Raw genomic sequence first — 23,441 nt, 5'->3', positions numbered from 1 at the left:
GGCGGGGGCCAAGGGGCGGCTTTCAGGAACAGGACGGTAGCGGCGAGGGCTCGGAAAGTCATCACGTCGGGGCGCAGGGCGACGTAATGCACCAGCGTAGTTCATTGCTGTTGCCTCTTGAGCTGGAACAGTCGTAGTCGTCGCTTGAGGAACGCCCAGCGCCTGCTGAACTTCTTCACGGACGGCGTCCGCGAGCGTCGCCACCTGGGGTTGTTGCGATGATGGCAGCATTCGGCGGAGCTCCTCTCGCACGATCTCCCGGATGAAGTCCCGAAGGTTCGCTCCGCTTGCAGACGCGCTGGGGTAGTGGCTTACGTAGTCTGGCTGAAGTGGTCGCTCGAAGTGGCGCATCCAGGTGTACAACGTCTCCTCGATGGTCGATGCTTCACTTTCAAATTCTTCCACAGTTTTCGGCGGGTTCCGGACAAGCCCCGTAAAAAGCGACTCTTTAACTCCTCGCATTAGGAATTTCACTCTCTCACCTTCGGTCATGTTAGGGTCGGCGCGGCGAAACAGGCGTTCCATCTCCTCTACGTAGACCAGGACGGGCTCGTTTGGTAGTTGAATTCTTGATTGGAGGAGGGCCTGAGCTCTTTCTTTTCGGACAGAACTTGTAAAGGCCGTCAAGAACTGTGCTTTGAATGTCTCCCAATCCTTGAAAGAAGTCTCGCTATTTTCAAACCAAATTCGGGCATGTCATTGAAGAACAAAGCAGACCTGCCTGAGTTTCGCAGCGTCGTTCCAGCCGTTGAAATCTGCCACACGGTCGAAAAGGTCCATCAAATCTCCCGCATCTTCATCCGGTAGTCCATGGAAGCAGGGGGGTTCACGGGGTTGGACGAAAACAACCGGTGATGTAGGCTGGGCCATTGTCAGCGTCGATGCCTTCCGAGATCGAATGGGGTCAGGCAGCAGACCATGTTTGGGTTGTAGGCCTTGAAGTCGGCGGCTGGCTCAGTGACCTGTAGGCTGGTCTTCCAGTGCGTCAGGAACACGGCTTGGGCCTTCGCTTGAAGGATCAAAGGCAGCACCTCCACCAGATGTCACGTAGTGGTGACGAGGTCGACGACACAAATGAAGGGGTCGATAATTGCACTACAGAAACTCTTTATTTGGGCTGACTTGCGCCCTAAAAAGAACTAAGCAACTCGGCGGCGGCGATAGAAACAAACGTGCTCGTCGATCGTCGAACAAAGAATGCTCGTCACACTCGGCAACGCTCAATTTAAAGGCTGCACAGAACAATCTAGATAACGTCGCAAACAGCTACCAGCGCGGGCTGGAACATTGTGGAAAGACACCCGAGTGGCCGGAACCTTCGACACAGATCTCGGTGCGTCTTGCGCTACAACAAAACTGATAAAGGTGTGACTCGCGACATCGAGCAGTTACAAACAAAGATTATGGAACTGATACGCGGTCCAGAATCAGAGTGATAAGCCTGTATGCCGGCGGCTGTTAAAAAACAACAAATACTGTTTTGAAGGTTTCGCGGCAATATCATGTTTTATTAGGATAGCGGCACCCCTATAACGAAGTTGTGATTTCCCTTCAGTCTGCCATTGATTTCTTATTGCGGCAATTTATTCCTTCGCGGCTTCTGACAATTTCTGAATTAAACCATCCGAAGAAGTTACATTACCTTTTCTCTGATATTCCTCATTAAGAAGACTTTTGGAATAATTTCACAATGAGGAGAAAATCATGATATGTGTCTATTAAAAAAACAAAAACAAATTTTATTATCAATAAAGGGAACCAGCCAGCTTCGGTGAAATATATTGTGAGTAGATTTTTTTTTTTTTTTTTGCTGACCAATTTCTCAAATTTTCATCGCGTTCAGCGGAGACTTATTAGAAGTTATTCAGGGTTAGATTTGCTGCTTTTGCTGCCAGATTTATTACTATCGTATTAATACCAGACACTAGCGCCTCTCCCTGGATTATTAAACACCATGGTTCCGTCAAGGAAACGAACGAAAACCTTTACAAAAGAGCTGAAAAATCAACAGGCCAGGTGGGCAACAGCTTGGGCTAGTCGCTAAATCATCGTAGTTTTCATGTGTTAGCCTGCCATTAGAAGGGTAAACACACAGGACGGAACGGTACTAAGAAATGTTTATTTTGCGATTAAACATGCGTGCACTACAACATATTGTCATGCAGTGGTAAGAACGCCGTTGGTAACAAATGGGGAGGCTTGAACTTGCTTGTGAACTTCACTAGAATAAACTTTTCAGTGGACTGACTTGCGCCCGCAAAAGAACTAAGAAATAGGCGGTGGCTATAGCTACAATCGTGGTCGGCGGTGGTCGAACAAAGAGTACCCGTCGCACGTGCCAATGCTCCATTTAAAGACGGCAATGAAACGTTTAAAGTCACAGACTGTGAGTGGCAGAACCTGGAGCATTGCAGAAACATACGTGAGTGGCTGGAATCTTCTAGAAACATATCGACACATTCTGCAAGACAAAGAAAATGATAAAGCAGTATCTCGCGACAACGACATGAGCAACAAGAAGAATACAGAATCGGTCTCTGCGCTAGGATCACAGTGATATGGTCGAATGCCGGCGGCAGTCGGAAAGCAACAAAACAGATTTGAATCGTGCGCGCATTATCATACCCAAAAATGGGTGTGGCAGACGTATCTCCGTTTTCATTGTTAAACAAAATGGGGAGGGGGGCGATAAAAAGTGGTTCATCTAGAAAAGCACCAACTCAAATCCTCCCAAAGAATGCGATAACAAAATCAGTTCGGCGCTGATGTTGATACTTCTTTGCACCATTCTTGTTCGCCATCGGAAGTTGTGGACTAAACGTGCTTGTTTACCAGTGCAGACGAAGAAGGTGATGCGACAAAGCTGTGAATAGCGCACGGAGGTCAGTTTCGAAAACTCTTGAGCCCCACAACTGGAAACAACCTAAAGAATAATGGTCAAGTTTCACATATTTTAATTGGTTTAGTTTATGGGGTTTAACGAACCATAGCAACATTTTAGCCCTTCGCACCTTGAGGCGAAGGGCTCCGGATAAAGTTTGACCGCGAAAAGTTCTTTACCGTGAGCTAACATCGCATAAAAAACATTGGTGCTTTCCTTGCAGGATGTCGAACCCAAATGTCACCAGCTTCATGAGAAAAATGGGCATCCCACTGCGCTTCGACAAGCTCGAAGAATACTATATACAAAGGTTGGTATCCTCTACTTCTTGCGCGCAGAGCTGAAGGTCAAATCAGATATGGAAATGAACTCCCCTTACAGCGCGATTCACTGTTGTCTGCCAACCCGTTGACCACTGCACTGCCGACACTCGAGCTTTTCAGTGTGCAGTCTGCTCTTCGGCTGCCCTCGTCCCACTGTGCTCTTCCGGCTCTGCTCCCCTGCAGTAGTCAATATTTATATAATAATAATCTTTATTCGACCATTATATCGTACTTAACGACAGGGGGCCTGGAGTAAAAGCTACTCGGTGAAAGCTAGACAAAGCCCTGGACCCCCAACGCTTTCTTGCCAGCAGCAAGGAACATAAAATGAACACTTGTCATGAAAGAAAAAAGAGAGCACAAAGGCAGTGCAAGTGATAATGAAGTAGCACTCCGAGGTGAAAGGTACACCTTCGAAAAGAGAGAGATGAGAAGAAAACAATCGTATAGAAATGGCGTTTTTTGACATTATTAGATTATGGGAAAACACTAAAGAACACAATATGCATTTAAATGGAACAAGGGTGTACTGGCGCATGAGCAACAAGGCTAAACAAGAAATAAGACTAAGGTGTTGGAGCTGTGTGCGAACACCTTTGCTGCACACTCGAGCCAACACAAATTGAAAGGTGATACAAACCACAGAAAAGCAGACCGATCATCGTCAAGTTCGAACACTACAAGGACAAACAGCAGATCATAGATAAGTTCAAAGACACGCTGTATGTCGTTCGCGAAGATTTTTTTTTTTCCAACACGCCAGGAAAAAACCTGTCAGATTTGGCAAAGTCGGAGGGTGGATCGTCTAGAGTCGATAAACTACGTATGAACGATAATGTGTGCATGTACTTCCAAAACTGTCAAACAATGCACCCGATAGCAAAAACTGGGAGCGGTTGTACACAAGCCAGACTATCATCCAGAGCCTTCATACGGCGGCAGTGCCCACCCTTTGCTTTCCATATCATTTACTAACATACGTAGCATTCTCCCAAAGCGCACCGAACTCTACTAGCATCGAGAAGATAATAACCCTAACATGTTAACTGAAACAGAAAAGTGGCTGCACTCGGATATAACTGAAGACGAAATCTTAACTCATTCACCCGATTTTGTCATTTACCGGAATGACAAAACAAATAAAAGAGTTGATGGTTTAATATTCGCCATAAAATATACATTCCTTCCTTTCTTGTCAACATTTCGTCCCCTCTAGAAATTTCATCAGTTTGCATCACGTCCTCACCTCTTAAGTCTTTTCTTGGTATATGTTACCTACCACCAGATAGCTCAGAAACGTTCGTAACAAATCTGTGCTCTAACCTCTCGGATATAAGAAACGACTTCCCAAAGGCCGACATTTATTTATTCGGTGATTTTAATTACCTACCCGAATATCAAATGGAATACATTAACTGCATCGGCACATGACCCGGTTAATTTCATTTACCTAATATTAGACTTTTCTTTAGCTCAACTTGTTTCTATACCTACGCGCGGCCTTAACATTTTAGACCTTGTTTTCACATTGGGTCCATGACAATGTTAGCCCGATCTCCTTCACGGATGGTTTCAGTAATCACACAGTCCTCCATTTCACTCTAAAAATGTCGTCACGCCAACGCAACCCACCTCAGAAATAGGTCTTCGACTATAACAGAGCGAACTATGATGCCATTAACCTCGGCTTACAAACCTTCTGCGATTCCTTTCTGCAATGTTTTCCTAATCAATCTGTTAACGAAAACTGGCGTCAGTTCAAAGATAAACTCATGCAGTTAATGAGCATCTATATACCCCGCATATGTTTACGTGCTAGTGCATCTAAGTCGTGGTACCACAATATTCTTCCTACGCTAATGAACAAAAACAAAACGACTTTTCAGAACAGCTAAACGGCTGAGAACACCCGCATGATAGGAAAAACGCCGATAAAGAATACTGCGCGGCCATATGGAAAGCTAGGCATAAATTCATGGCTCACAATTTGCAATCCCTCCTTAAGCACAATCCAAAAAAATTTTGGAAAACATTAGCATCTTCCGAAACTTCTTCGGATTTTACGTTGATCGAGGAGGCTGGAGATCCCATTGCTCAATACGAACGCCCTCAGACTTCCAATAACGTTTTCGCCAATATGCTCACGAAGGAAGACTATTCCAATATTCTATTGGCCCCTGATATAACTACGACTGCATGAGCCTAATAGACTTTACTGTTGATAGTGTTGCGACATTCAATAACAATCTAAAATTACCTACATCATGTGGTGTTGATGGGATTAATTCAAACATTTTAAAACATACCGTGGCTCATTCCAGCCTCATGCTCACTCATATACTTCGCCAATCCCTTTCAACAGGAGCGATACCACCATCATCATCAGCCTGACTATACCCACTGCAGGGCGAAGGCCTCTTCCATATTTCTCCACTTAACCCGTTTCTGTGCTAGCTGCATCCACTTGACCCCTGCGAACTTCTTAACCTCATTAGAATATTTTTGCGGGCGAGTTGGTTCATTGCAGATCAAAATGTAAACTGCGCGAAAAAACGGGACATAGGCGAAGGAACACAAACAAGACAACACGGGCGCAGACTTCCAGCTGTTTATTGGTGAACGAAAGCCCATGCTAAATACATGAGGGAACTCAGGCGCGTAACCACTGCTATCTTTAACACGAGGCGTGATAAACATAAGACGGTAAAATTTTATCGTAAACTTCTTTCATACTATGAGAAAACATATTGCAGATAACAAGATAAAAGGTCTAGCACTCAGACACCATGTTCTAAAAAGGCAAACCACAATCAGACGGTGTTTAAATCAGAAGAAACAAAAAAAATTTTGGAAAGGCTATGAAACAATGTATAGGCGTAAGGAGAAACAACGGTGGCGTGAAAATTTTTGACAGAGATGAAAAGAAACGGTGAACATTAAAGGAGGAAAAAGCTTTTGGAGAAACGACAACAGGGGTAAACGGAAAAGAGGGTACAATTATGGAGGGGAAGATTAAAACCAGCTAAAAGAATCATGTGAAAAAATGACTGGGTGGAAAAACAAGAAACAGTTGTAAAGGTGAATCTAAAACCATTAAAATCAGCTAAAAGAATCATATCAAAAGAACAATTAACAAAGAACAGTTGTAAAGGTGAACCTAAAACCATTAAAACCAGGTAAAAGAACGAGGTAAAAGAATCATGTGCAACAATGACAGGATGGAAAACAAAACGCAGCTGCAAAGGTGAACAATAAAGGTAGGCAACGAATTGCATTTTGGAAAACTGAAAACCGTTTAAGACAAGATTAGTACATGAAAAGGTACCAGAAAATTTACAGGTGGCCTTCGAAAAACGCAATTTCACGCGATGAAAGCAGAATAGATAGTGTGCTCATACATCTGTCGCCTGTTTTTAAGATATGAAAAGTTTGAACAACCTCCCTTTCTGTCTTTTCTCTTGACTTAAACAAAAACGTGGTTTCGCGCCAAATTGGTGTGCAGGGTGCTTTGTTCTTTCGCCTCCCCTTACCTACACAGTTCCCACAATGGAGTGCAAAATGCCCTCCAGCATTGTTCCTTATTGCCAAATTATGTTCTCGTGCCCGTTCGTTGAAACATCTACCCGTCTGCCCAATGTAAAATCTGCCGCATGTGAGGGGAATTTTGTATACCAGTCCTGAAGCACACTCGGTGAACTTTTTTTCGTGATTCTTTTTGCACTGGTGCTCTGTTCTCTTTCCTGTAGACGCCAAGGGGCAGACGCTACTCAGCTTGATCGGTGCCGAGAAATCCATCTTGACACCACACCGGTTCGCCACTTTTTTCATATTGTGGGAAACACGATGAATGTAGGGCATCACTTGCAACGGTTTTTCCTTAACATTCTCTTCCTTCTTCTTCTGTCCTTTCAGTTTGTGCAACAAGCTTTCAGATGCTGCTTTGATCATATGGTCTGGGTAACCTGCGGGATGAAAGCGTTGAACTTGCTGGTTGAAGCATGACTCGATTTTATGGATGGATAATTTTTCGAGGGCAGATTGGCAGGCTAAGTTTACATTGGCACGTTTTACAAGCTTGGAGCTTCCAAATGGCAATGGGTTCGGTTCTGGGATTATACGACCAGCAAATGTGTTCCGAAGTAAACTCAAGATGCATTATCGACGTTATATTTCTCAAACCCAAAATGCACCAGCTAGCCCAAGAAGATTTAATCAGTGGGACTCGTTCGCTCTTTTGAGCTCACTTCGGCGCGTCTATCCAAGCCTGCTGTGCTGAAAACTTACAGCGGTTCGCAGATTACCGCTTCATGAGGTTTACATCATTGTCGAAAACTTCCAAAAGCAGCACCACACCCATTACTAGGACTTTTGCGTATTTCTTTAAATAACCCATTCCTTTACTAGCAGCGGCCATGTAATGAACGTCAACTTCCTAATCTCAGCTTACAAGCGAACTTTCTGCGACGCCTTCTATTTTCCTGGAATCCAGTTAGTTGCAATTGACAACCGCTTTAAATTTACGAGAACAGCTGGCCGAATCGGGGAATTATTATTCATGCAAGGAGGAAAGGCAGGGAGGTTAACCGGTAAAGGAACTGATTTGCTACCCTGCACTGGGGAAGATGGGTAAGTGGGTATAAAAGTTGTGGGTGAGAGAGGGATTGGTGATGACAGTACAGTCACATCAAAAGTTTTTCTTGCCCTATGGGCTGCGGAAATGTTGGCAGGAAGTGTTACCAGAAACGTTTCGCACCAACTGGCACCGATACACAGCAGAGCTCGAAAACCACTGCCCGGATCGTGAGAAATTGTAACTCTCCTTGTCTAGTGATTGCAAAGTCGATGCAGCTAGTGGTAACAATAATAACGATAGTAGCGAAGCTGCAGTTAAATCACAGCTGCAGTGATCGTCGTCTTTCCTTTATGTCATCACATAATGCGATGCTGACGGCTGCTGTCTCTCAAGCACAGAAATATGTGTCATTACGAGACTACTGTCTTGTCAGGTTAGTGCGGCGCATGCGCGCCGAAAGAATTTAACACGCCAATTTGTGTGAGGTCTTTCACGACCAACCTTTAGGGCATTGTGAGGAGAAATTTGCGCTTGTCAGGACTAGTTAAAGCTGTTTATAAGCGGCAAGACCGCTCGACCGCCTTCCACTAATGTTTCAAACTCATCACATAGCGACCTTCAATAATTAGCTGTACAATATGTCAACATGTGCTGTCAAAGGTTTCTACTTGGGAGAGGACTTCTGGATATCGTCACAAGCTAGCCGGTTTTGTACGAAACTAGAGCTGGAAAAAAATAAAACGGTTGCGCAAAGCTGCGATTAAAAAAAGGTACGCTTTCTTGCTTAGCGGCGCTTATTCCACTTCAAAGTGTTTTGCGTCCGCAGGTTGCTGGAAATCATCCAGGCGCTGCGCAAGAGCTACATGGTGTGGCAGGAAGTGTTCGACAACAAGGTTCGGGTGAGTGCGACACTAGACGTCGATGTGAGAGCCCAATAACCAGGCTTCAGTGCATCCCTTTCCTCGGGTGCTGTATGGCATGTTTTTCTCTAAAGTGTAAATGGAGTTCGATTTGTTTTATCCCCGGGGCTATATTAGGGGCTACGGCAGACACCAGGTAAAAAGGCAGGATGCTTCAATTAATTTGCAAAGTAACTAAATACAACTATTTATTTTTCTTATTTCAGGAGATATGTTCTATTTGCAGAATTAAAACTTTATTGGATGAGGAGCTTTTTCCATACAGTGCGGGGCTAGTTTATCAAATTTCCTGTCCTTAGGCAAGACTTACGTTGGGCAGAAGGGGCGATGCCTGACTGAATGCTTGATACAGCACAGTGGTTCTCTAGGCAAACTACCCAGTTCCAAGTTTGTTCTTCACTCTCAAAACTGCAGACGGTGCCATAGAGACTTTAAAGGCAAGCGAATTATGCACCGAAATACTACTCAAGTATCGCATTAGGAACTGAAGTATTTCTTATTTGGCAACACATGTGTGGCAAAGCATCGATTAACCTTTACAAGAATCAGGTTGCGTGGTGGCAATCAGTGCTCGCTCGGCGGAGTTGATCGTTTTTCACTCACAAGTCGTACTTTACTGTGGCTAAGGAAACATTTAGGAATCTTATGTGGTACTATCTTTTTATTTTTATCAATGCTACGTTTTTTAGCGTATAAAAGCAGTCTTTCCTGAAAAAAAAAATAATTTGGTAGTCAGCGCCGTGTGTTCTCACTTCTAGTCTCCCCGTCTGTTACATTCGCGCTGTTAAACCATGTATCATTTGTACTTCTCTGAACAACTGGGACACGCTCATTCTGGAGCTGTTAAGAGTTTTACTATGTCCTCGGGAATAAAAGATTCACTCCCTCCTTCAATCAAGAATTAAACTCCGCAATAAGTCCATAAAGTGCTTCTTTCGTCGAACTGACCCTAATATGGCCGAAGAAGAAATGAACCGTTTGATGTGAGGCTTTGCGGAGTTACTTTTGGCCTCCTAAAGATCTGCCCGAAACCGAGTCGGAATTTGAAAGGGAAGCGTCCTCCATGGAGAGAACTATGGACGCTTGCATAGTGCAATCGATCCCTTGAAGCCTCAACAATGCCTAATCGGCAAGCCCAGCCTGCAGGGCATTATCCACGAGTTGGTGCGAGAACTGCGTAGGCTGTTACCTTAATCCCAAAAGCCTCAAGCAGCGAAGCTCTCGGACATCGTCGGAGGAAAGCCCAACAGGCGCTTGGTGCAACACTGACACTACTGACTGCACCTCAAGAACCACCGACAGCGTAAGCTACGTCGCCACATTACGCCGTCCGCACCCTCAGTGACCCTGCAATACAACTTTACGTGATGTATGTAGGTATGTATGTACGTACGTACGTACGTACGTACGTATGTATGTATGTATGTATGTATGTATGTATGTATGTATGTATGTATGTATGTATGTATGTATGTATGTATGTATGTATGTATGTATGTATGTATGTATGTAAGTACGTACGTACGTACGTACGTACGTACCGTCTGTTGCAGAAGTTTGCGGCCCAACGCGCCGGGCAGAGGAGCAGTATCGCTCCCGAGAGGCGGCGCTGCGCCCGCCGGCGCTGCCTGGTGACGTTGCTATAAAGAGTGAGGAGGCTTGTTCTCTTCTCCTCATCCCGCGGTTGATATCGCACATCTTTGCTCTCAGCCGCGGGATGAAGGGAAGAGAACAAGCCTCCTCACTCTTTATAGCTGCGTCACCAGGCAGCGCCGGCGGGCGCAGCGCCGCCTCTCGGGAGCGATACTGCTCCTCTGCACGGCGCGTTGGGCCGCAAACTTCTGCAACAGACGGTACGTACGTATGTATGTATGTATGTATGTATGTATGTATGTATGTATGTATGTATGTATGTATGTATGTATGTATGTATGTATGTATGTATGTATGTATGTATGTATGTATGTATGTATGTATGTATGTATGTATGTATGTATGTATGTATGTATGTATGTATGTATGTATGTATGTATGTTAGGAGCGTTCCCTTTGAAACGGGTTGGCGGCAGTCATCACCATGCTGAACATTCGTTTTTATGATTTTAACTTAGCTTGCACTTCAACTTTACCGACTACTTTTAGACTCCAGTCATCTTTAAAGGCCCGCATTTAATTTCGATTTAGCTTCCACGCGTCCCCTCCCTGCTATTTATCCACCAATCTTCCAAACGTCTCTTGCAAACCTCCACTGCCAAGTCCTTCATGCATCCTTTGTTACCTCTAAACGACAGGGCCTCGGCACGGGTGAATGTGTCCCCATCGACATCTGGAAGGATAGTGCCACACTCCAGTAAAATATTGTTACGCTGCTTTGCGGCTTACTGAGGAGTTCGAGTTGAAAGAAGACGCGCGCCGACCGTATATGCTTCACCTTTATTAAAACCATTTTATCCGGTACATTTGGTGGATGTGCGGGGCGAAAACGTCCTGGATTTGCCAGTACCTGGCCACATCCGCCATGTAGAAGGTTTACCACCATTACCGCCTCAAGAGTTTTTTCCAATGGCTACCACGCAAGGTACAGCCAACTGAAAAAGCGACGACCTTCTACCATCAGCTAGAGCCACGTACATTCCATGGTGAGTTTGTGACGTGCACCGGACCGGCCGTTTCATCGCTCGTCAACAACCGCAGCTGATAGGTGAGCGGCGTAGTCCGTGTCGTAATTTCGAACAGTCCAATCCACTTGTGCGATAGCTGCGTTACTTAACGGGTGCGTTCTTTTCAGTACCAGTCTCCCGTACTGAAAGCGACATGACGACGACCTTTGCTGTACTGATCGGCTCCATGCGCACGACATCGAGGTTTTCACGAGCCACGCGCTGCGCTGCCTCACGGCGCTCGCGGAGCCTTTCTGCGTACTGCGTAAGCGGAGGGGGCACCGACCCCGCCGTGTCAAGCAGGGCATTCTCTAGCGGAAAAGCGATATATTTCCCAAAATTCAAATATGCGGGTGTCATACCCACCGACTTGTTTGCTGTTGTTCTAGTGGCAAACGCCAGTTCGGACAGCCGTGCGTTCCAATCTCTGTGCTGGTAGGTGGTCGCGACCAGCATACTCTTAACATTCCGATTCACTTTCTCGGTTATGTTGTTCTGAGCGTGGTCGTGACTCGTTCTCCTGTGGCGGATTTGAAGCGCCCGACAGGAATCCACAAAGACTTTGCTTGTGAAATGCGAAGCATTGTCTGTGATCTGGTTGGAAGGAAAACCGAAATGAGTGAATGCCTCCAACAGTCTCTTCTAAATCCGTTCCGACACAAGCTTATTAAGAAGGAATACATCAACCCAATTGGAAGAGTGGTCCGTTATTACCAGGATATATTGGTTTCTGCGCGCGGACCGAGGGAAGGGTCCCATAATATCGCACGCGACCACTTGCCACGGGTAGTTGCTAACTACCGGCTTCAAATGCCAGACCTGGCAAACAGGGCATGTACGGGTGTATCCCAGCAGATCCTTTCTCATACCTGGCCAGGTCGCGACACCACCACATAACTTGCCGTGAGTCTTACTGGCGCTGCCATGGCATGCCAGCGCTGAGTCATGAAATTAGCGGAGGAATTGTTTCCGCAACTTCCTCGGGACCACGACCCCACGACTTGGAAAGGGGATGTAATCGCCTCTCCCTCGTCAAGTTGGGGGATGTAGCGGATCACTAAACCATCATCGCCCAGCAGATACGCGTCGTACTTGCCCTCAGCGTTCCCGATGGAAGCTGCACTACTCGCAAGCTCTGTCAGCACCCGCTGGCATAGATCATCTGCTTTATGGGCCTCCATCACCTCTTCCCTACTGAACGCTACGCCTCAAGAAAAATTTATCTGTCTCGCTCCTTGGCAGGCAAGTAGTCGCCGCCAACAGCTGCGGCGCATTCTTTCTCGCAGCGCTTGCGTGGGACCTCTGTCCGCCTCCTCGCTCTCTTTGACTAAGCATGGCCCGACACTAGCGGCAACGCCGGTTTCAGTAGTGCCGGACAGCGCCTCTGCAGCGCTTCCGCCAGCTTTCCACCGTGCGATAAAGCTTCGGTCGCCTTATTCCTGTTGCCCCGGCGGTACTCAATGGCGTACGCGTAACGTTGCAACGTCAGCGCACATATCGCCAGTCTGCCTACGGGGTTTTTCAGCCTCTTTATAACAACGAAAGTGCCTGGTGATCTGTCTGCACGGTGAAAACCGCTCCAAGTACATGTAGAGCTTTGACAATGCGGACATTATCGCCAGGTATTCCTTTTCGGTCGCAGAGTAATTCCGCTCCGCCGATGTGAGCATGCGTCCAGCGAACGCGACAGGGCGCAGCTTGCCCTCGTGTTCCTGCAATAAAACAGCTCCAACACCGGCAGCAAGACTGTCTCAAAGACAAACTGCTTGTTCAGGTCGGGGAGGCGCAAACTAGCGGTATTCGCTATCGCGCTAGCCAAGGCAACAAATACGTCATTCTGTTGCTTACCCCAGACCAGACCCACCTCGAGCCTTTACGCAACAGCAGGTTCAACGCCCTTGCGAGCTCCGAACGGGGTTGAATTGCCTGCAGATTGCAACCACATGCGGTGTTTGGGATGAGCACACAAAAACTAATATAAGTGCTCTTGAAAGAATTCAACGCAAGATTTTCGGTTCATATTTTATAAATATCGCATCACTTACTCACCATTTGTCCTAATGCTCCAACATAACATACAGTCCCTTGAAGGCTAAAGTTTCTCTTTCTACTGAAAAATAATAAATTGTCAATGGCTCCTGAGCAGCATCTTAAACAGGTAACTGAAGTAAATCTTGTTGCTGGGCTAGTTTGTTCATGATCGTACGGGAGAAAAGTAAGCGCAAAAAAGACAAACACAAGAAAGGAGACAGGAAAACGCGCTACTGGCAACCATGTTTCATTTTGTTTTTAAAGTCATTGGTGTTTTTATCGGTATTAGTGCATCCGGTATTAAACATTAAATTTATTGGTTATTGATTTATTTTATGTTACTTTGGCCCTTTACGTACAACTTGTCATTTTGTTTGTAAAGAGTAAGGTGTTTTTATCGGGTTTAGGTCACCATATGTTAAACATGGAATTTATTGGTAGACAATAAAATTGCCTTCTGACGTACACGGAGCTGATAGGTGGCGTGACGATGTCCCTATATATTGTGTGTGATTTCAATAAAAGAATCAGTTGCGAGTAGCACGTTGTCCTGTCTCCGCTCTTGTGTTTGTCTTTTTTTGCGCTTACTTTTCTCCCGTATAAAGAGGCAACGTCTGGGGCAACAAGAAATACACACACCGAATCATTAACACCTTAGAATAACGGCCTGGGGGGCGAGTTGGTGCAGGATTCTGGGCACGAGTCGCGATCAGGTGGCACGGGAAATTCTTGAAGCCTTCATGATCAAAAAGAAGGGTAGCATTTGTGTTAGCGACTCGTCTGTATCCCTCCGTAGAAATGAAGTTTCATTCCTTGATAATTTTTTGTGACGGCATGCACTGTGCGACTTTAAGCCCGGAATTTTTAACGGCCTTGTGATGTTTAGTTAGGCGGGTTGTTAATTTCGTCGCTCGTTTGATTCTGCATTTGATACCAGTGCTTTTTGTTGCTGTTGTTTTAGGTTTGACCGCTGTTGTTTTCTTTTGTTTTGACTCTGCTTTTGCTACGATCGTTTTTAGTTGCTTTTAGGTTCCTGACTGTTTTTGCCCCCCCTTTTTTGACTATGCCTTTGGTATACGATTGTGTTTGACTGCTTTTGCTTCATTTCTTTGACTCTCCTTGAGCTACAAATGTTGGTGTTGGTTTAGGTTTTTGACTGCTTTTGCTTCCTTTGTTTGACTCGGCCTTTGCTATGATCGTCTTTTGTTGTTGTTGGCCTAGTTTCTTCTACTGCTTTTGCTTCATTTGTTTTGACTCTGCTTTTGCTACGATCATCTTTTGTTGTTGGCTTAGGGTTCTGACTGCTTTTGCTTAACTGTTTTGACTCTGCTTTTGCTACGATTGTTTTATCGTGTTATTTTATATTTGTTAGGGTTCGGGCTGGTCGCTTCTAATGTCTTACTCTGCTGTTGTCGGTCCACACTGCATTTGCTATGAGATATGGCCTGCCTTCCGTTTTTAAAAAAAGGAAAAAAAATGTTTTTTTTTTTTTGTTTTTGATAGTTTATCTACTGAGGTTAGAAATATCTTGTCTGATTTCCTGTTGGTGCTGCTCGGAGTTCACGTGTTGGGTTTGGAGCGGACTATGGCGATGAGTGTGATGCTTGAGATGGACGTATAAATATGCCACCTTTCCGTTTAATAAATAGTTGGTAGTGTGCGCATGTGGTGTCCCCTTCTTGTCTGTCTCCGTTTCCGTGTTGCGCCGCCGTTCTATTCCATTAACACCTTACTTTGCAAGAACTAACATCATCAGGTTTTCCTTTTTCCCGCGCGTCATTACCGAATGGAATAAGCTACAGTTATCATCACTTCTTGAAGAAGGATAGACAATTGGGCAAGTTGGTATTTGTTCGTACTGGAAGGTACAGCGCAAAAAGACACAAGACGAAAGGTACAGCGCAAGTCTGTCCGTCCCCTTCCTTTCGTCTTGTGTCTTTTTGCGCTGTACCTTTCTACTATGAATCAGTTCTTGATATTGACAACATAGAAAAGGCCATTCACTGATGCCGTTTTTCTGCATCTTGCTTTGTACTTCTCTAAATTATATGTTCATGTTTTGTACTTTATGTTTTGCTCTTTGTTTTGCAATTGTTGCCCCTCCTGCCGGGGCCCTTCACTGGGCCTGCAGTATGCTCAAGTAAATAAATAAATAAACTATTCCCATAAACCTCTGCAGGCTTTTCCTGTCAATTGGGCAGGGGCAGTTCAGAATTGCCTGCAGGTTGTCATTGTTCGCTCTCAAAGTGCCATCGTCAGCCACAAAGACTAAGAAGTTCTTTCTCCTTGATGCCAACTCCACTTTCTTTGGGTTGATCGTTAGAACCGCATGTCTCATTCTTTTAAGAACTGAGTTCAGGTGAATGAGGTGCTCTTCAAAGGACTGTGGGAATATCATGACGTCGTCGAGGTACGCCATCACGTAGTTGCCCCTTGCATCGCCCAGCACGATGTCTATCAGTCGTATGAACGTGCTCCAGGCATTAGGCAAATCAAACGGGAGTAGAATAAGTTCGAATAGCCCGCTGTGGCAGGTGAATGCGGTCTTCTGAATGTCACCTTCCGCCATTTCAATCAAACTGGCACCCACTGCTTGCATCCAGGACTGTGAAGAACCTTGTGTTCCCTAACGCGTACATATCACAGCCTCGATCGACAGGAAAGGGTACGAAACCGTAGGCGTCAGTGAGTTGAGCTTTCGATAATCAACACACAGCCTGACCGAACCATCTTTCTTTGGCGCTAGAACCACTGGGGACGCCCAGGGACTTTGTGAGGGTCTCACCGCTCCAGTATCAATCATCTCGTCAAGGGCGCTGTCGAGAAGCTGTCTCTTATACACGCCTAACGGCCGCGGGTGACATCTGAAAGGGCGCGCAACACCCGTTTCAGTCTCCTGATGAGGCACGTCAGTTCTGCCCGGTTTCTCTGTGAAGCAATTAGAAAACGGGAGTAAACTTTCCGCAGGCCTTCGGCGCTGACTACCGGGTCCTTAGCAAGGCGCGAAAATTGCTTCTAATGGGCCACCGTCTTTCAGCGTCTCGGGGGAGCCGTCTGCCACACAAGCCTGGACGCCCATGTTGAAACCCATTCGCAGCACAAATTAAAAAACGACAAGAAAATACACAAGACAGAACGAATGCTGACGAAGGGCAGCATTCGTCCTGTCGTGTGTATTTTCTTGTCGTTGTTTTATTTGTGCTGCGAATGGGTTTTATTATGGATCATTACCAACTGGCCCAAGCATCGGTGCTTTTGCCTGGACGTCCGCTCGCTAAGCGGCGCATTCCTGCCCTGCTGCGCTAACAAAGAGAATTAGGGGGTTGAAGGGGCCGCAGCCATAGCCGTTTCCCCCATGTCAAGCATAATGCCCTCGCTAGAAAGAAAATCCCTCCCCTGAATAACTGGTATGGCCAAGCCTGGCAGGTAGCGGTGCCTCCGTTTTCGGCCCTCAAAGCGCACCACGAGACGCACTGCCCGCTTTTGCCGTCCCGGCTGCTAAGCTGAATGGGCCTGACACGGATGTCACATCTATGGCACACGTCGTCACCGATCAGGAACAACGCCGAGCCCGTGAGTGCTTTGACCAACTAACCGCAACACTGGCTGCGCTCTACAAGCGAGGGGAACAAAGATCGCTGTGCCACTGGTGCGGTTACGCGGTGTACCCTTCCCAATATCCGCCATGGCCCCGGCGAAATTCTCCCGCCAACTGCGACAGGCCGGTGCTACCACTTATCGCCGCCGGCGATCAGCGTTTCCCTGTATACACATTGCTTGACACTCGCGTGCAACGTGGCCAGGCTGGTTTCAGTTCTAGCAAAGCCGACCGTACGCCTGCCGCTCGGTTGAGGGATCCCGCGTTCCACGAAGTGGTTGGCGACGTCTTTCCGCGCCTACACGGGCATCGCTGATGATCCCAGCCGCTGATCGAACCCGTAGTGGTCAAGAGCGCGAGGAATAGCGAAGCCTTCCGCTGGTCTTTCTTACCATACTGTCCTTGTGTCTGCGCCACTGGCGCGCGGCGCGGAGTCTTGACCACCGGCCCAGGCGCATCGCGGCTCTAGCGATACGGCTGGCCTTGGAGGTGGCTGGTAGCACAATTCATATTGGAAGGGCACAGCGCTAAAAGACACGGGAAAAAAGGAAGAAGCACGTGTGTACGTCTTCTTCTTTTCGTCTGGTGTCTTTTCGCGCCCTTCCAATATGAATCGATACCAACTCGCTCTTCCGTCTTCAAAGCACAATTCGGCGAGTAAATCCGCCTCCTCAGCCTTCGATTCCGGTGTCTCGAGGTTTGAAAAACCCGCAAATACGGCTTAAAGCGCGGATTTCTGATCACGCGCGCTACCTGATAAAGACCGGTTGCCGGGGACCTGCGCTCTTGTAGAACTTCTGCATAGCGCGTATGCACTCGAGGTGTTGGGTGCGCAACACGAGCTCCTCAAGCATCTAGCGCTCGTATTCAGGCGACAAGGACTTGGCGCGGAAGCGATCTTTAAAGTCTGCCATCGACTGGAAAGCCGGTTTGCAGCGTCTCTATCGCGCCGCGCTCTCGAAAAGTGCTACTGACAGCACTTGCCCTAGCATCCCGTCATCTGGGGGACCCAGTGCCGGTCTTGTAAGAACTCGTAGACTGACTTCACGTCCGTGTAGCTGAAAAATACGGGGAACTCTACATTTATCCGCGGACGCAAGACTATCGCCGCAGCTGCAGATTGGTTGGCGCTAGCCACCTAACCGAGCTGACTGGTTAACACCGAAAACATTTCGGTTACCTGCCTCATCAGGGCGGCCGCATCGGTAACCTGCGCAGGCTCTACCGCGTCCTTCATCTGAACTTCCGGACACACTGGCGTCCAAAGCGGTGGCCCTATCTGGAACATCCCTTTTCGGCGGCATTCCCGCTCAACAACAAAGGCCGGCCGAAAGGGACTGTTCGCGCACGACTATCACAAAGGCTAATCGCGGCGACTCACGTCTATCTAAAAAATACAAATTACATCTCTATCTACAACTATGCAAAAAACCACTCTCAGAACCAAAAAAGGACCGCACACAACCCAGAACAAAATAAACAATGCTCTGTGCATTATTACACTGCATTCCGGCAGTTCAGCTGCGCAAGCCTAAAATCAAAACGGCGTCACGCCTATTGAACGAAGGACAACCACCTTGAGCTCACCCGTGCGTTTCCTGGTCGGCAGAGAATCGTCCACGTGGATGCTAATCAAGCCCCACGTTGGCCGCCATTTCTAGGCGATTCCTCCGCCCGAGGGCACTCGAACTGACTCGAGGCGGGTGATGTAAACACAGGGGTTTATTTCTCCCATGTCAGGGGTGGTCAGGAGCCAGCATCAGGAGCACCCGCACTGAAGACTGTGCCGGCCAGTCTATGCCATCACTGAAGACTATGCCGGCCAGAGAACGCAGGCGACGGCATGCGCCTCCATTTATTATAGCCCCCGCGCCGGGCCTGGTTATCAAGGCATGCGCGGGAGAGGGAAGGGGTAAATGAGCGGCGCATCGGCAGACGGAGGAAAGGCGCTTTGTTGCTGGCGCTGTTTTTCTAAGTGCGCAAAAGATCGCTGCAGTACGAAACTTGGAAACTCCACGCACTCTTCACAGCCTTCATCGGACTCTCGTCTTATTTCCGTCGCTTCATTGCTGGCTTTGCACAATTGCCCATCTCATCGCTTCTCTCCTGCATAAGGATTCCTCGGGGTGTGAATCCACTTTCAACTTTCTCAAGTATTCTATAACCACTCTTGCGCCACTTCAGCAGTGACACTGACGCTGGTCTTGGGGCGGTGCTTTTCAAAGCTGCATAGTGGGCTGAGTATCTTGTTGCCAACCCCAGTCGCACGTTAACAAAATGTGAACGCAAGTACACAGTCACCTAATAGGAGGGCCTAGCAGTTTTGTTCGCTGTGCACAAGTTCCGACCGTACCAGACATGGCAGTAATTGAATTACAGTAATGAAATTACTGTAATTTAATTACTTTTTGTGGTAATTTGTAATCTAATAAATTACTTTTTCGGGTTGGTAATTTAATAATGTTATGAATTACTTTTCGGTAGTAATTTAGCAGCAAAAGTAATTGATTTCTTTCAAAAATACTTTTACTAAAGTGCGCCACTACTCCTCCAATATACAACAAAGTAGAGTGCCGCGAAAGCAGGAACGACGAGCGGCCAGCCAAAGCCAGCGTAACGCATCGGCAAAAGGAGATAGAATTGAGCAGAACAGTGCGTGTGAGACCTCGTGTGTAGCAGGGTCACTTAGTGCGGCTATCCCATGACAACCATTCTCCAAACAGCAGGATACGAGGCGTCAAGGGTATGCCGAAGGGAGAGATGGTGCAAGAAGGCTGGAGTTTAAAACTAGTTGGGAGCGCGGCGCAGTGGCCCTTCCTGTTGCTTCGGCTAGGGCACAGTGGGGCTTGGTTACACTCGTCGCCACTGGGCGAGGGAGGATTGATGTGGGAAAAGATAGGAGGAAGGGTTCATGGCGTGAGCCGCCATGGCTTGAGCATTACTGAGCAGTGAGTACAAGGTCCCGACGTCGATTCTTAGGACAGCGGAAGCAATAAATAAGCTAGCTTCTTCGGGCCCTTGAAATGGCGCAGACAGCTGCGGGCCAGCAAGACGCTGTTCACGACCGTTCGACCCTGCTTCTGCTATTTGTTTCTTTTTTGTTGCGTTTGTCTTGTTCTGGTAATGGCAAGGGCTTTAGGAAAGAGGGAAGGAATAAGTCTCTTGGACGTAATTTGGCGGGAAGACGAAAGTAGGTGTGTGATTTGCGCCTGGAGAAGAAGTTGTGTTTTTTTCACTAGCTTTACTTCGTTTTTGCATGGATGGAAACTAGAAAGTAATATAAAAGTAATTTAATTACTCAGTAGAAGTAATTGTAATGTAATTTCATTACTTTTGGGGGCAGTAATGAGTAATGTAATTTAAATATTTTTCTGCGATTTTCAGCGAAGTAATTAGTAATGTAATCTAATTCCTTTTGAAAAGCTCCTGTATGGACGCCACTTGACTATCGTTACCGACCATCATTGTATGCTGGCTCATCGGACTTCGCGATCCATATGGTTGTCTGTCGCGCTGAGCATTAAACCTACAAGAACATAACTTTGGTGTCGCGTACAAACGTGGGTGACATCAGAGTGATTCAGACTCACGCCACCCATTGGCGACTTTATTCAACGGTTTCGATGGGGGATTAGCCTTGTTCGCTCCGACGTTTTCCAGTATGGCGACCTTTAGGCGAGAGCAGCGCAGCGACCTGTCATTGCATCCTTTTATAGAATAGGCAGAAGAGGAGGAGATTCAACGCCATTTAGCCTCAAAGAGGGTATTTTGTTCAAGAACTACTCAGTTGACGGTGCTTCTCTGCTTTCGGTCGCCCCGAAAAGTCTCCGCGCGCATGCTATGCAAGATAAGATCACGTTTATAAGAGCAAGTTTATAAGACAACCAAGCAGTACTTTGCCACATGTGATCAATGCTAACGACTTAAGGCATGTACCACCACGCCTGCGGTTCTTTGCAGCCCGTCATATTACCTATTCCACCTTTAGAAAAGGTTGGAATTGACCTGCTTGGTTCTTTTGCAAAGACATTAGAGGGCCGCCGCTGGGTCATTGTCTGCTTCTACTATCTCACCAGATCCGCGGAGGTCGTTGTTCTCGTTACTGTAAAGGGTGCTGACGTTCCGTCGTTCCTTCTACACTCTGTTATTATTCACCATGGCGCACCCTGTGATATAAGCGACCGTAGACGACAATTTACTGCTGATATCGTGGAAGAAATTCTACAGATTTGTGGATTAGACTACCAACACTTCACACCGTATCACCCGCAGACAATGGTCTCACCTAGCGCACCAACCGCACCCTGACATCCATGTTGTCCATGTATGTCTCGCCTGACCATCGCACTCAAGGCAGAAAGCTGGGCTAGTTGGTATGTCATCATTAATAAAAATACTAGCGCCTGTCGTCCTGTCTTCTTCTATATCTGTGTCCGTGTTAAATGTACTAGTATTTTTAATGGTGAACTTCGCAACCTGGATGCTGTGCTACAGTATGTCACGTACGCATACAACATCGCGAATAATGAGGTTACGTGGTATTTCCTTTCTATTTTCTGGGTGCCAATACTCTCTGCGTTTTCCTCGATACCATCTTACACCGCATCGGTTGGTAAGATACTATGCCATTCCGAAGAAGCCCATCGTACAGCCCGCGTAGGCACAGTGGCCTCTCAGAGCCTCGCGAAAGGCTACTGCGACCTGTGTCATCGTGATACTCTCCCGGAGACTTCGTCTGGCTTTGGACCCGCAACCCAGGAGCGTACGAGAAGTTTCTGCACAAGAACGATGGTCCTGAATGACGTGAATTATGTCGTCGCCAAAGTAACGGCGGATAACCGCCATTTTCGCAAGACACAAGTCGTTCATGTGGATCTCCTGAAACCCTGCTATCGTCGATCGGGCTAATTTTCTCGAGGAAAAAAATCATCGGCCCCTGGGGAAATGGGAGACTTGCGCTGACCAGGGGGCGCCACAAAAAAGGCGCTAAAAAGCGCCTTCTAGGCGTCTGCACCGATTGCATAAAGTCGGTATGGATCCACTGCTTTAATTTGTGTTATGCACGACTTGCAAAGAAGTTAAGGCACATAAAATACTTTAATCGTTGTCACGATGCGAAAACGCAATAAATAAACCAATGTATACGACGCGCAGAAATCGGAGTCTGGGCGCTCAGCCAGTCGATATATAGCCAGGCGTGTGTCATGCGAATTCGTGGAGATCGATCTTCGAAAGCTTCCATGCAAATAAGCTTAAGCACGTGAATATACGAAACCGCAATAGGAATAGGCAGCGTAATTAACCCCTCTGAGGCGCAGTCTTTCTGATAGACACCTTACGCGGACATGAGTCGCTGGTGACTGCATTCAAGGTATGCTTGTCCCTTAACATGTAAGTTGATCCTGTGCTGGTTTTCGCTTTTTACGCCCCGTTTAGCTGATACCTCGCACACGTAATGCTTCGAAATACCGAGTCCACATACTGGAAGGTAACACAGAAAGCTTAAGCATCCCGGAATTTAAAAGCCTTGGAGTGTATTTTAATGAACATTTATCATGGAATAAACATGTAGATACTACGATTATCAAAATAGCTAAGGTAGCGGGTATTCTTTCCAGGCTTCGGTATTGCTTACCGCAATCTGTAAAAAAAATTATCTTTCAGTCCCTATTTTCTTCTGTTATAGGATACTGCTTTTTGGTTTGGGGGACCACCACCTTTTCGATTGTTAGCAAGCTTCATAGATTACAAAAACGAGCCCTTAGAATCATCGTCAACGTTTCTCGAGATGCACCAACAGAAGCGATTTTTTTTGTAAATTGAATATAATTCCTATCCCGCAGCAATATGAACAAACTTTATTAAGGCGCTACAGGACTACAGCCATAAACACAGCTATCTTCTTCAAGGAACTCTACAGACTTGAAAGCAAGTCTCACAATTACAGCACTCGTACAAAAAATCATTTCGTCATTCCAGAAACCCGAACAAATTACGGACGGCAGAGCATTAGTTACACCTTGCCTCTTCTTCTAAACACAATTCAATAGTTACAGTGTGCAGATAACGCTATTATTTTTATTACCTCACTGAAAGTGTGCAGTTCTGTAAATATGTTTTCCACACTGCGTGTATGTTTTTTCTTCCTTGCCGCAATCGTATGTCACCTTTTCTACAGTATTTAGTTAAACCTTATATGAAAGTGCCATTTCGCCCTGTTGTTTCTGTTAAAATTATATTTCATTGCATAGTCAAGTCATACGCCGAAGTTACCAAGTTTTTGTAAGGGGCGCAGCCCCTCGTCAAGCCGTTAATAGGCTTTTCGGCTGCGCCCCTAGCATCCTTGTGATGTTGAAATAAAGATGACTTGACTTGACTTGACTGCAGAAACGTTCGAATTAGCCGCGGCAGGAGTTTCGGTGTTCGTCGTTAGGTATCGCTGACCGTGTTCTGCT

The 23,441-nt window shown here is 46.6% G+C and overlaps 1 protein-coding gene across 6 annotated transcripts in view; it reads left to right on the top strand.

Annotated features, from left to right (window-relative positions):
* Window positions 1–23,441, top strand: part of LOC146187733 (beta-hexosaminidase subunit alpha-like) — a 709,199-nt gene that overhangs the window by 500,251 nt on the left and 185,507 nt on the right. For all 6 annotated transcript variants that reach the window (XR_014707407.1, XR_014707408.1, XR_014707409.1 and 3 more), the window contains exons 9-10: window positions 3,105–3,191; window positions 8,604–8,676. Coding sequence is in view for 3 of the 6 variants with exons in the window: in XM_084603514.1 (XP_084459640.1) it covers window positions 3,105–3,191; window positions 8,604–8,676 (160 nt within the window). In the remaining 3 variants the exon portion in view is untranslated. The remainder of the gene's footprint in view (window positions 1–3,104; window positions 3,192–8,603; window positions 8,677–23,441) is intronic.

The sequence above is a fragment of the Amblyomma maculatum genome, chromosome 5 (genome assembly GCF_055883805.1).
Source record: "Amblyomma maculatum isolate TAMU_Amacu chromosome 5, ASM5588380v1, whole genome shotgun sequence".
NCBI classification, from domain to species: Eukaryota; Metazoa; Arthropoda; class Arachnida; order Ixodida; family Ixodidae; genus Amblyomma; species Amblyomma maculatum.
This window is presented reverse-complemented; position numbering and strand designations above follow the sequence as displayed.